This window comes from Sebastes fasciatus, chromosome 23 (assembly GCF_043250625.1).
Source record: "Sebastes fasciatus isolate fSebFas1 chromosome 23, fSebFas1.pri, whole genome shotgun sequence".
Lineage (NCBI taxonomy): Eukaryota > Metazoa > Chordata > Actinopteri > Perciformes > Sebastidae > Sebastes > Sebastes fasciatus.
Genome location: NC_133817.1, coordinates 19,647,926 through 19,660,045, shown reverse-complemented (window position 1 = coordinate 19,660,045; position 12,120 = coordinate 19,647,926). Strand labels below are relative to the sequence as shown.

The 12,120-nt window shown below is 41.5% G+C and overlaps 1 protein-coding gene across 12 annotated transcripts in view; it reads right to left on the bottom strand.

Annotated features, from left to right (window-relative positions):
• Positions 1–12,120, bottom strand: part of dock4b (dedicator of cytokinesis 4b) — a 140,712-nt gene that overhangs the window by 76,937 nt on the left and 51,655 nt on the right. For all 12 annotated transcript variants that reach the window (XM_074626366.1, XM_074626367.1, XM_074626376.1 and 9 more), the window contains exons 8-11: positions 8,177–8,328; positions 1,410–1,491; positions 1,172–1,232; positions 917–1,049 (exon numbers count right to left, since the gene is read on the bottom strand). In XM_074626366.1, coding sequence (XP_074482467.1) covers positions 917–1,049; positions 1,172–1,232; positions 1,410–1,491; positions 8,177–8,328 — 428 coding nt within the window. The remainder of the gene's footprint in view (positions 1–916; positions 1,050–1,171; positions 1,233–1,409; positions 1,492–8,176; positions 8,329–12,120) is intronic.

The following is a 12,120-nucleotide window of genomic DNA, read 5'->3' as shown; positions in this document are numbered from 1 at the left end:
TCAATACAGCAGAGGCCGATGGTGGCTTGATTCACTGTAACATGAACCACACATTGGTTATATGAATCACAGGTAAAGTTATGGGTTTGACTGTGACTACAAACAGTTTGAACATTTAACTAGGGCAGGTCAAGTAAACAGATCCTTACAGTATTTACAAGGACGTCTTGTCTGGACCTTATTCTGAAAACATCCAGCTCAGAACTTTAATGCTAATCCATCTAAAACCTCAGTGGTTTTACTGCAGGTATAAAGAAAGTGGCTGTATTTTCTTCTGAGCTAAACGTGTTTGGCCAGTCAGTCTGATCCAGCTATAATTTAGGTCAAACTACTGTGTCGACTATAGCCTTTTCTGTCCCTCAGGGCACCGTGTAGACTAGGTTGGACCACAGAGTCCTCTCACTGTTGGCGAAAAACACACCAGGCCTCTGAAGCACAACAGGAAAAGCTGCAATTTTATTATGAAATGTCTCTATATATACTGTTGTATTATTTAGTTAGACTACCAGCTAACAGGATTAATTACTTTGTAAAATAGAAAAGAGAATTCTAGCCCTGGGTTTCTGAAGACATATCTGTTTTGCAAGATGTGTGGTTGGTATTTAGAATAAAAGCTATAATTTTAAAGACCAGTGACTCTTAAAGGAATAGTTCAACGTTTTGGGATATACGCCTTTATACGCTTTCTTTCCGAAAGTGAGATAGGAAGCCACTTTCGTTGTGCACACCTTCTTTTGTTGTTCTTTGTGCAATGACAATAAAGGAATTCTATTCTTTTTAGAGGTGCTGGTAGGTGGATTGTTTCAGCTTTTTTATTTTTGGCAAGTGTATTGCCCAAAATATTGAACTATTCCTTAAAGTATAGCATGGAAGAAAGGACTTTGTATTGAAATACTGGTTGTTTACAGTGACTTACGCATAAACCTTGAGCAGGTGGTCATCCTTTGAGTCAGCAGTGAGGAGATCAGCGATGCTGACGACAGCACAGCCGAACGGCCTCCTGTACTGTACGCTACACAGATTCTTCTTCTCCCCAGCTCCCATCCTCCCTGCACACACACACACAAACAAAGAAACATCCACAGTCATAACAGCGCTGCTATGAAAGCCCAAGAGATTTAAAAGACATGTAGTGCTCAGTAGAGTAAAGAAGCAGCATCGTAACTCCCACCTATTCTTATGATGTGCACAACGATGTAGACATCTTTTCTTAGATCACTGCTTCCCAAATCCTGAAAAAGAAAACAAGAAAACATACTTCAGCATCAGATTCAATCATTGTAAACAAGCTACAGAGGACTGACTTAGCTCTTATTTTTCAGGGTAATGGAGCGTGACTTTACTGAACATAGCTTTAAATTGCTCCCAATCAATCTTTGTAAACGCAAAAAGCCATGTTCGCTACTCACCACAAATAGCGTGCATTGTCTTTCTGTCTTCTCTGGCGACTTGGGCAACCCGCTCTTATTCAGCTTGACAAAGAACCTTTCACTGTACGAGAAGGAGGGAACACACATTGAGATGAATGGGGTCAGGAGTGTCGGCTGGGTGTCATCATAAACAACTGCATCCAAGCCACTGCTAACGGGAACAGAATAAAGATTAGAAACAGTGTCAAAAATGTCAAGCTCTGAACGGGGTGGACACTGGAGAAAACGCTTCAAAGTTAAAGCTTCAAACCAAAGCTGACTGAAACAGAATATGAGGCTGGAGAAAGACAAGCAGAGAAGGATCAGAGACAAAATGATAGGCGGAGAGAAAAAACCCTTGAATTACTGAACCAAATCCCCAACACAGAATGTCTGGAACATATCCGACAAAAAGTACACGTGGCTCCTCCTGCACGGCCTGCAAAAATATTCAGTGTGTTGTTTTGCACGTCGTGGATTCTTTCTGTCAAGGTCTAGCTCAGATACTGGACTGTCAGCAAAAAATAGTGATGGGTTACAGCAAAATATGTGCAACCTCAGTTTCATAACTGCCAAGCTGGTTGTCAAAAGCCTTCTAGTTGTGACGGGGCTAGACTGAGACCATGATGAGCAAGGTGAATGCAGAGAGGAAAGGACAAAATGTAACCTGCTAAGTGCTGTCAGAGATACCATACTGAACATGTAAATTAAAGTATGAAATATACAGAAACAGAAATTGTATGAGTAACACATGTAACTGCTTGGTTGACTACCTCTCTCTGTCAACACAACTACGTGTCTACAGCCATGCTAGCAGCTCTGTGATGCTGTAATTAGGCACATTGGTGCTTTGAGCTAAATGCTAATGTCTGCATGCTAACATGCTCCGAATGACAATGCTAACATGCTGATGTTTAGTATGCTGACCATTTTAGTGTAGCGTGATAGAATGCTAACATTTGCTAATTAGCACTAAAACTAAACACAAAGTTCAACTGAGGATGATGGGAATGTCATTGTTTTTACAGGTATTTGGTCAAAAAAAGTCCTAATTGAGCTAAAAGGAAAGTTATTTCAATTTATCCTGAGGGTCTGTACCATAGACCTATACTGTATATAAAGATGGACGACATGACAGCTCCCTAAAAGTGAGGCAAAAACATCTCAATTGCCCCCTGGTGGCTGGCTGCAGTATATGTCATAAATCCTGACCCCCTCCATGTTTGAGAATGAGACATGGGCCAAACTAAAAAGTCAAAGTACACGTCAAATACATTTTCCCCAAAGATGGTTTCTATAATTTTAGGTAGTTTTTATCACACTGATATATGTTTAAGTGTTAATTTTTCTGATAAGTTTGGTTTTAATTAGTTATTTGATGCTGTAAAAACTGTGTGAGACATCATGATTGACAGCTGTGATTCTCTAAATCACTGACAAGCTGCGGCCGTGCTCGGTTCACGATTGGCTTGGGCGGGTGTGCGGGCAGGACCTCCATACCGCAGCTCCGGGCCCCCCGATCACTACTGCGCAGACTCTGGCTCCAAATGACGTCAAATCTCAAGATGGCAGCTCTCGTATCTAGGATATTTTGGCTTCGCTTTTGTACAATGGGAGGAAGTTGAGATACGTCATCCATCTATATAAACAGTCTATGGTCTGTACCATCCAGTAGTTGTTGAGACATTTCACTCAAGACAACAAAAGTCAACCCTCTGGAGGCGCTAGAACGTTAAATCAGGGGATCACCACAGTCATTAGGACTCATCATCTGGTGACCCTGAATGTCTGTACAAAATGTGATGTCAATCTACCCAATAGTTGTTGAGATATTTCAGTCTGGACCAGAGTGGCAGAGCAACCAACTGACAGACAGACCAACATTGCCATCCCTTGAGCTATGATGCTAGCTACGGCTAAAAATAAAACTCAGAGCAGCCACACTGAGACAATTGAAAAAGTAAATCTGGCTTTCTGTCTAAACAACACTGAATCATACTTTGGATAGTTTGCACATCGTCTGCAGTGCAAAATCCAAGAGCTTCACAGAGCAGAATGAACTGACTCGAAATAACAACTCTGGCCTCACATGCCCCGCGCCCCGCCTTCGTGCGAGCGGGAAATTAAGTGCATGTCGGGCAAAGACAGAAAAGGACGGACACAGATCGCCTTTTCATTCTCTTTGTACTTCGTCCTCTCTCTGTCTATCTCGCACACACGTTCAAAGAGAGGCGGCGGAGGCATCCTGCTGGGCCCCGTCTCATCCTGGCTGGCGAGCTGAGGGCTAATCCAGTTAGGTGACTTTCACAGTCCACCGATAAGCAGAGAGAAAACCTTGTAATGCACCAGCGCCTGACAATGAGCCAAGTCTCTGGCACGGTTAGCAGGCGCGCGCTACAGTAGGCCCATTCACACAAGAGCAGAGTTTACCCCAACAGATCCTATATAACTTCACTTCATGCTGCATACGGCTACAATGGATTAGGATGTTTTTATAATAGCCTGAGCTATTAAAAGCTCTTATTACAAGAGCTTAAAAAGTTGTCTCCTCCATGATGTAAATAAGAGGCTGCTTCTTGCACTGTTACTCAGTGTTTGTGTATGTAGGGCAGTGGGCGCCCATGTTTGAATTAATTAAAGTCCTGATAATTAATTATACAAATGCTTATGATTTTTCATACATGTATTCCTTCAGTAAAGTTTTTCCGTATTGGAATGAACCAGTTGAGAGCCAATTTGATTTAGATGCGGTTGTTCCCTCATTAGCTGCTCTCTGTAACTTTCCACGCCATTTATCCAGCCATATGGAGACGGATTCCTATGCATTAGACATGAGACTTGAAGCACGTTTTTTTCCCGAGCCCTAATTAGCGCTCCATTGTCGAAACCCCAACTGCCAATTAACAGCCACTCCTGCAAACACAGACACACACATGCACGAGTCTCTTACGTGCCCTCCCCTGCCGCCGACTCTTCTCCCTCACAGCTGCAGCGTGTTGATCACCCGAGCTAAGAGGACCAGTGTCCCCCGGCGGGACCTTATCTCCCTCTATCACCGCTCGAATTAACATAACATGAATGGCCGATTTCCCTCCCCTCTGGGTCCACACGGCGCTTGACTGTTCCCTCTCCTGATATCGATGATTGCATTAGGAGCTGTGCGCTCGCCTGACGAGGGAGCGGAGGAGGGGGATGGGATTGTGAGCGACTGGCGTGTAAAGTACTGGCTAAATTAACTGCCACTGTTGCATCCCTCCCCCCTAGCTGGGAAACCCAAATCTACCCCGAGAGAGGCCACGTGGAAAGAAAATGACTAGACAAGTCAGCGAGGGTGAACAGGTAGAGAACACACAAGGCCAGACCTACCAATGACATCGATCCCTTTGTCAAAAACACACACTGGGCCTCTGCTGTTCACACAAAAATGAACAGAAAACACACGTCCACTCATCCATGGGTGACCTTGTTAGAAGTGCGAGTATGTATTGAGAGAACAGAGTAAAGCAGTATGAAGGGCGTGTGTTTGATCTGGAATAGCACCAACACTTACAGAAAGAGCAACAGGATCATGTGTGAGCATGGTACAGTATGCCACAGTGTGTGTCCTGCTGGAAAGCCAGACAAGGAGCCTGTATTTGAACACAAAGGAGCTACCATGGTGCACAAGGGGCTGCTGGTGTTGGCATGGTGCTGAGACAACGGGTCGGACCCCCATCTGGTCTGTGACACACACAGAAACCAGCACAGGGGGAAGTGTCCAAATGGCTCCATGCCAGGCATCTTGCGTAAATGGGGTGTGCGTGTGTGTGTGTGTGTGTCTCTGTTTATGTGTGTGACCAGACAGTGAGAGATAACGTTGGCCGACTGCCATTGCGAGATTTTCCTCGAAGACAGAACCGCTAAGGCACAATGGTTAAGGCCTGTCTTCCTTTATCCCCCAAAACTGACAGAAAAATGGTAATTAGGCGATTTAGGAGACAAGATAAACTGAGAGAAATAGAGCTTTATATCCGTTTGTTATTATATTATTTACTATTACTTGTATTCAGTTTAGATAAAAGCTCATAAGATTTGTTTTGTACCTTGTTGACTTTCTGAAGCTGCCGTTTGATATCTTCAGAGTACATTTGTGACGGATGTTTTAGCTCAACAACTAAAGCCGACTTCCTTCTATTTCAGAGAATGAGTGGTAAATCCATTTCAGATGCATATATATGCTTCAAGTGGAACTTAAAGAGGACCTAATACGCTTATGTTCAGGTGCATGTTTGTATTTTGGGTTTCTACTAGAACTTGTTTACATGCTTTAATGTTCAAAAAACACTTTACTTTTCACCTCTTTTCCCCCTCTGTCTGAAACGCTCTGTTTTAGCTCCAAAAAGCCCAGTCTGCTCCGATTGGTCAGCTGTCCCTCTGTTGTGATTGGTCACCCGAAAAAAACTCTTCGGACACCACTCCAGCTCCGCTCTAACCGGCTTTGATTGAGTGCGTGCCAAACTAGCCGCTAGGCAGGTATTATGCAAATGTGTTACTTGGTGACATCACCACGTTACGGAAGAAAACACGGGACTTCAAGCAAGGAAGTTCAGGCAGTTCAGGAGCAGCGTTTCTGTGGGGGAGAGTAACTCCCTTTGGTGTGGACTTTGGATTTTGTAACTTTGCAGACATTTTTCATTCACAAAAAAAACTATATAACACACTAAAGGAATGGGGAAAAGCATAATAGGTCCTCTTTAATATAATACCGCTGGACTCTAATTACCCACTTGAAGACAAATGAGGGTTAGGAATAGTCGCAAAAATGTACCTTCATTATTTCCAAACCTTTTACCGTCCATCAAGAATTCGGATGTACGATCTAAAAGGAGGCAAGAGAGCTAATATAAATACACCTTACCTAATTAAAAGGGATTCTGATCCACTGATTAATCATGTGTTTGTGCTTGTGAGTACACACGCAGATCATCTTTCTCTCAAATAGACCACATCATGATAAACCGAAAAGTCCTTGTACACTTCATGTAAAAATGTAACCTGTTTTCTTGTGTGCAATTATTCATATTACAGAGGAAACCACAGACTCTCCGTGCAAGGTTTAAAGAAACTCAGGTCAACCAAGTTCGCGCAAAAGTTTCGATTTTCTGCCTGTGATGTTATGAATAATATATTTCAATAGAACCAAAAGTGGAGCTACTGTATGCTGAAACAAAATAATATAACAATGAGTCCCATCAATGTCACCCTTGTTCCTCTGATGTGACCCTGCGGGGCGGAGAGTAAGCGTCAAACGCAAGCATGACTTATCAAAAGGAGTTTTCAGTGTTGCCGTGCTCATTTTTCAACCCACTCATTTCCCTCGCCTGACGAATCCACTTGTTTGTGACATGAAATGGAATTTCTTCGCTTTGAACTATGAAACCAGGGAGTTTAAACACAGTCTTGTTTTTGGCCGGCGCCCCATCAGGAGTACGCGGGAGTGTGTGTGTGTGTGTGTGTGTGTGTGTGTGTGTGTGTGTGTGTGTGTGTGTGTCGGTGTGCGTGCGTGCATGATGCAAGTGACGTGTGCAGACTCCCAGGGCGATAGGCTCTTTTATGTGGATGGCAAGGACACTTTTTATATGACTAAATAGCACGGCCTTGCCCACTTTTATGTGTTCAAGCACGCTTTAACAACCTGCTTCATTCATTTAATCAATCTTCATGAATATAATTAGAGCAGTCAGCGGGGTCTGATGTCAAGAAGACTGCTCTAATTATATTCACACTTTTCATTTGAAATGACCAATCCACCTCACTTACATTGCTATGGACTGTGCATCCATAACACATGAGCAGAAGAGCTATTTTAACCTTTTGAATACTGATATTTGGTCAAAAAATGTACAGTATAAAGCAGAGGTGGGACCAAGTCATTGTTTTGCAATACATAAGTACGTCTCAAGTCTTTGCACTCAAGTCCCAAGTCAAGACAGAGTCTCAAGTCCTAAACTTTGAGCTTCGAGTCCTAAACAAGTCCTAATGCACTCTTCACCAAATGTAATGGCATTTTAACAACCGAGTAACTGGCGCCAACTGACGCTCAGTGACGTTAATTCTTCATGGTTCTCTCCTGCAACTGATGCTGTCGGATTGGTTCAAACATAGTGGATCTGGGGAATTAAGTGTAAGATAATCAAATGCAAGTCCCAATAATATTCACCAAAAATAGTCCCACTACTAGCCACCACTGTTCAGGGATTCAGCAATAAATAACAAAAGATAGAAATTCTGTTTGTTCAGTTCAGTTCAGTTTTTTCCCCCCCAAGAGTAAATCCTCTTCCCAGACAAATAAAGGATCTCTGGTCAGTTTGTTCAGTTCCATTATTTCCCTACGTATAAATCCTCTTCCCAAACAAATCAATAAAGGATCTCTCAGAAAGAAAATAAACCCGACACCTCCAGTACCGGGCAGTTGATCGGCTTGGGGAAAGGTATAACGTATTTTCCAGGCAAAAAGCTCAAGTCACTGGTGTTGAAGTCCAAGTCGAGTTGCAAGTGTTTGTCAGGTCGAGTCTAAAGTCATGAAATTTGTGGCTCTGACTCGAGTCCACACCTCTGGTATATAGAGCCACAGAAATCACAGTTAAACCTCCCTACATGTCAAAGTAATGAAAATGTATAACTGTGGTATAATAATGAAGCAAATATTGTTACTAGTATACATAAGTGATGCATTTCCCATCACTACTTTGTAAAATGATGGGGGTTCTTTTCTCTTAAGTCGCTACCTGAGTGGCCGGTTCTCTCGTCCATCATAAATGTGGAAGAAGACTTCTAGCTCCTCCCCCAGGTTGGCGCTCATCAGACTCTTCACGTGGACGAACAAGTGATGGGTGCTGGCGGGCGCAGGGGTCTCCTTCTTACGATGCCGATGTTCCATCTGCAGAGGAGAGGACAATATCAGCACAAATCCATTTACTTATGGTATTCTGAGCAGGGAAAAATCAATCTGCAACTCCATACTCTACTCAACTCTATAAAGAACTGCAAAAACTAATTAAATGAAATTGGTAAAAAAATACATATTGTGCTGTTCTGATCTAGGATTGAAGGGATGGATTTGGAAAGGTTAAAAAAACAGTAAAATCTATAAGCTCTAAATCCTGAAAGATCCTCAAACGCAGGATCAAAGCTCATCAAATACAGTTAATACCAGGGGAAAAAACAACATGTGGTTACATCTCTTTTAATAATGGCCAATGATATTCAAGAGCTGCTGTATTTAGTGTGGAGTTTCCTCGTCAAAGATAAAAAAATATCCCTCTGAGACACCTCACACTTGGGAGGAGCTTTGCTGCAGATTTGCATATATATTTGAAGATAAAGATTTTGTTGATATAGATCGAGTTATTATAGCGTGTAATATCGCCGACTGTCAGCAGCAGCACCAGAGGCTACGATGTGAGAGTTCGAGCTATATTGTCTGATGATTTCTTTGTTGCATTCTTGGTGCCAAAGAAACAAATGAGAAACAGCAAGCCCATTTTGCTGTACATACAGATGTCCAAATAAACAAACACTTAATACATAAGTATTTATACTTTATATTACAAGGGCTTTCACAGAAATGTATTATAGCCTATTCAAAACATATTTATCATCAGGTATAAAAGCACCAAAGACATGCACTCTTCCTTATTTATTTACCTCAAGCATTTATCTGTAAGTAGGTTAATTATTTTCTTGACACAAAGAATAAATAGTGCTGTGATTTGCATCCCTTTCAACTGGTTGCTTAATCTTAGAAAAACAGACACCGAAGTGCTGAAATTCACACTGAATATAAATGCGAGCAGTCAAACAATGCAGCACAAAGTCCCGTCTCAGCGCCTTGGTATAGTGCATCGGCACTCGTGTCTGATATTACAGGCTATATTAAGTCCATCTATTGCAAAAAGATCAATAAAGCCTCACACGATGCGGTGCGGCGATGTAAATACCATCCAGATCAGCACACACATTGCAGCTCTGTTTATGAGAGGTTCATCCTAATCTGCTGTCAACATCCAAAAATACAAGGACAAACACACACATGCACACGCATACACACACACAGAGCACCAGATGGCCGGTCGAGCCACTGCCAAATTGTGCTCCGCATTCACTTTCTGTAGTAGGACGTAAAGAGACGGGGAGGGGGGGGAAAGAGGAGGATGAGGAGCGAAGGAAAGGAAAAGAAGAAAGAAAATGCAAGGGCGAAGTGCAGTAAAGCACCGCCACCCACAAGCATCACTGAGTATTAAGAGGCAAACACACAATGGAGAAATTTCTACCAATAGCCTCCAACAGTAGATTATTAAAGGAGATTATATGTAAACCAGGATTCGTCTGTCCTGGGGAGGTTTTGTTTTCTGCATTTTGTCAAAGTTGCATATTGGGTGGTTCTGCAGAAGCAACCATGTTGGAGCCCTCTTGTTAGTGTAATTAAAGGAATAGGTCAACATTTTGGGAAACACAAATTTGCTTCATTGCCAAGAGTTATACGAGAAGACCAGTCCCACCTATCAAGTTTAGTTTAGCATAAAGACAGGAAACAGGGAGAAAGAGCTCGCCTGACTGTCCAACGGTAATAAATCCACCTAATAGCATCTCCAAAGCTCACTAATTAAAGGTCTCATAATATATGCTCATTTTCAGGTTCATACTTGTATTTTGTGTTTCTACTAGAACATGTTTACATGCTGTAATGTTCAAAAAACACATTATTTTCCTCATACTGTCTGCCTGAATATACCTGTATTCACCCTCTGTCTGAAATGCTCCGTTTTAGTTCATTTCAATGGAATTGCAACGGAATTGCGTCGCTAGGCAACTGATGTCATTCACATACACTGCAACAGGAAACAAACTGGGACACATTTAGAATGTTTACGTTTAAAACCGTGTAATGGTCTAAATATTGTAAATTTGTGAGATCACAAATGGACAGAAATCCTAACGGCTTGTTTCAAACGCACAATTTCTGTGTGTTTCTCCGTATATTGAGCGTTTTGATAGTTTAACAGTATTTATAAAGCACTTAAACCTACTTTATATTATAAAAAAGACTTGTTTGTTTAATCGATACAAAATTAGTAAAAAAAAAAATATTCATTCAATGTTTTACAGGGTTATGTTCCAAACTATTTCTTGGCCAGGACCAGTAACTTCCTGAAGTCACCGCTGGTTGCCCGGTCAGGCTAGCTGTTTCCCCCTTTTTCCAGTCTTTATGCTAACCTAAGCTAACCAGCTGCTGGCTACAGCTATATATTTACCATACAGACACGGTGGTGTCAAACATCTCATCTAACTCATCATATTTCCCAAAATGTTGAACGATTCCTTAAAGGAACATCTGTGGTTGATTATTGTTACCAGAAATGAGTGAATTTGCAGCAGCCTTTCTGAAAAGTTGTGATACATTTTCTTAATAACCTGCCGTATGCGTAAAAACACAAGGTCGTGGGAAGAAATTGTGATATTTTAGTGGAACTTGTTGGATTAAATACACAAACTGGGAGTTAGCATTGCCTTAGAAAACAAATCGGGAGGGAAAGAAAGTCACAGAGGATAATAATAAAGAATAATCTCTCTGCAATAATATTGGACAGCTGAGATTGAGGTTGAGTTGAACTTTGGCTCATATTACATGATTCAGAATCAAATTATATAATGTAGAATATTGCAGTGATTAAAAAAAATGGGCAAACATTCTTCTAATTTGGCCTTTTTTTCAGAGACAATAAAATATATTACTGGAATCACACATTTCTGGAGGGACTCTATAATAAACTAGAATTACCACCTCACAGTATTATGCCTCTGCCAACAAGTCAGTTGTAGTTGCAGTTCACATCCATGTCTGTCCAAAATATCATCACTACATCATTCTATCCTGTTAGACATGTGTGTGAAATTGTCATAATTAGCATTTGAGTGACCTTGACCTTTGAACACCAAATTCTAATCAGTTCATCCTTGAGTCCAAGTGGACGTTTGTGGCAAATTTGAAGATTTTCCCTCAAAGTGTTCCTAAGATATTGCGTTCACAAGAATGGTACAGACGTGAGGTAACAGTGACCTTTGACCACCAAAATCTGGTGGAAGTGGTAGTTTGTGCCAAATTTGTGCCACGGCTCGGAGGCTTAAAAAGTCAAATCTGGAAGACAAATAATACGTAAACATACACTCTACATTACATATGCTGTTCTGTCTAGGCACTGATGTTGCAATGTTTTAAACACACCAAAAGAGTGCATTACCGTGTGATGACGATATTGCTTTGACAAAAACTAAAAGGCAACAAAGTGTTACCTCAGAGAAGGTTTAAGTCTCTGAAAGCTGAAATTTTTATGTCGTAGTGAAATGCGAGATAAACAGCGACTGCCTAGAGGGTAAGAAATCAATCTAAAATTTATGATACAATGCCTCGGAAAACAGTTGGCTGTACTATAAATACAAACATATGAAAAACCACTAACAATGCCACTACAAATCATTTTACAAGTGTAATATCTGTCAAAGTGAAGAATGTGTTTTGTTTCGTCCTGACTGCTCTGCCCTATCTGAGATCCCAGATGAAAACACACTCTAACAACAAGGCACTGACACTGTTTTTTTTACTTTTTTTCTCTCTACACAACAAGGCAGAGCTGCTGGTTTTTTGACGCAGAATGACTAGGTCTGGGAAGGC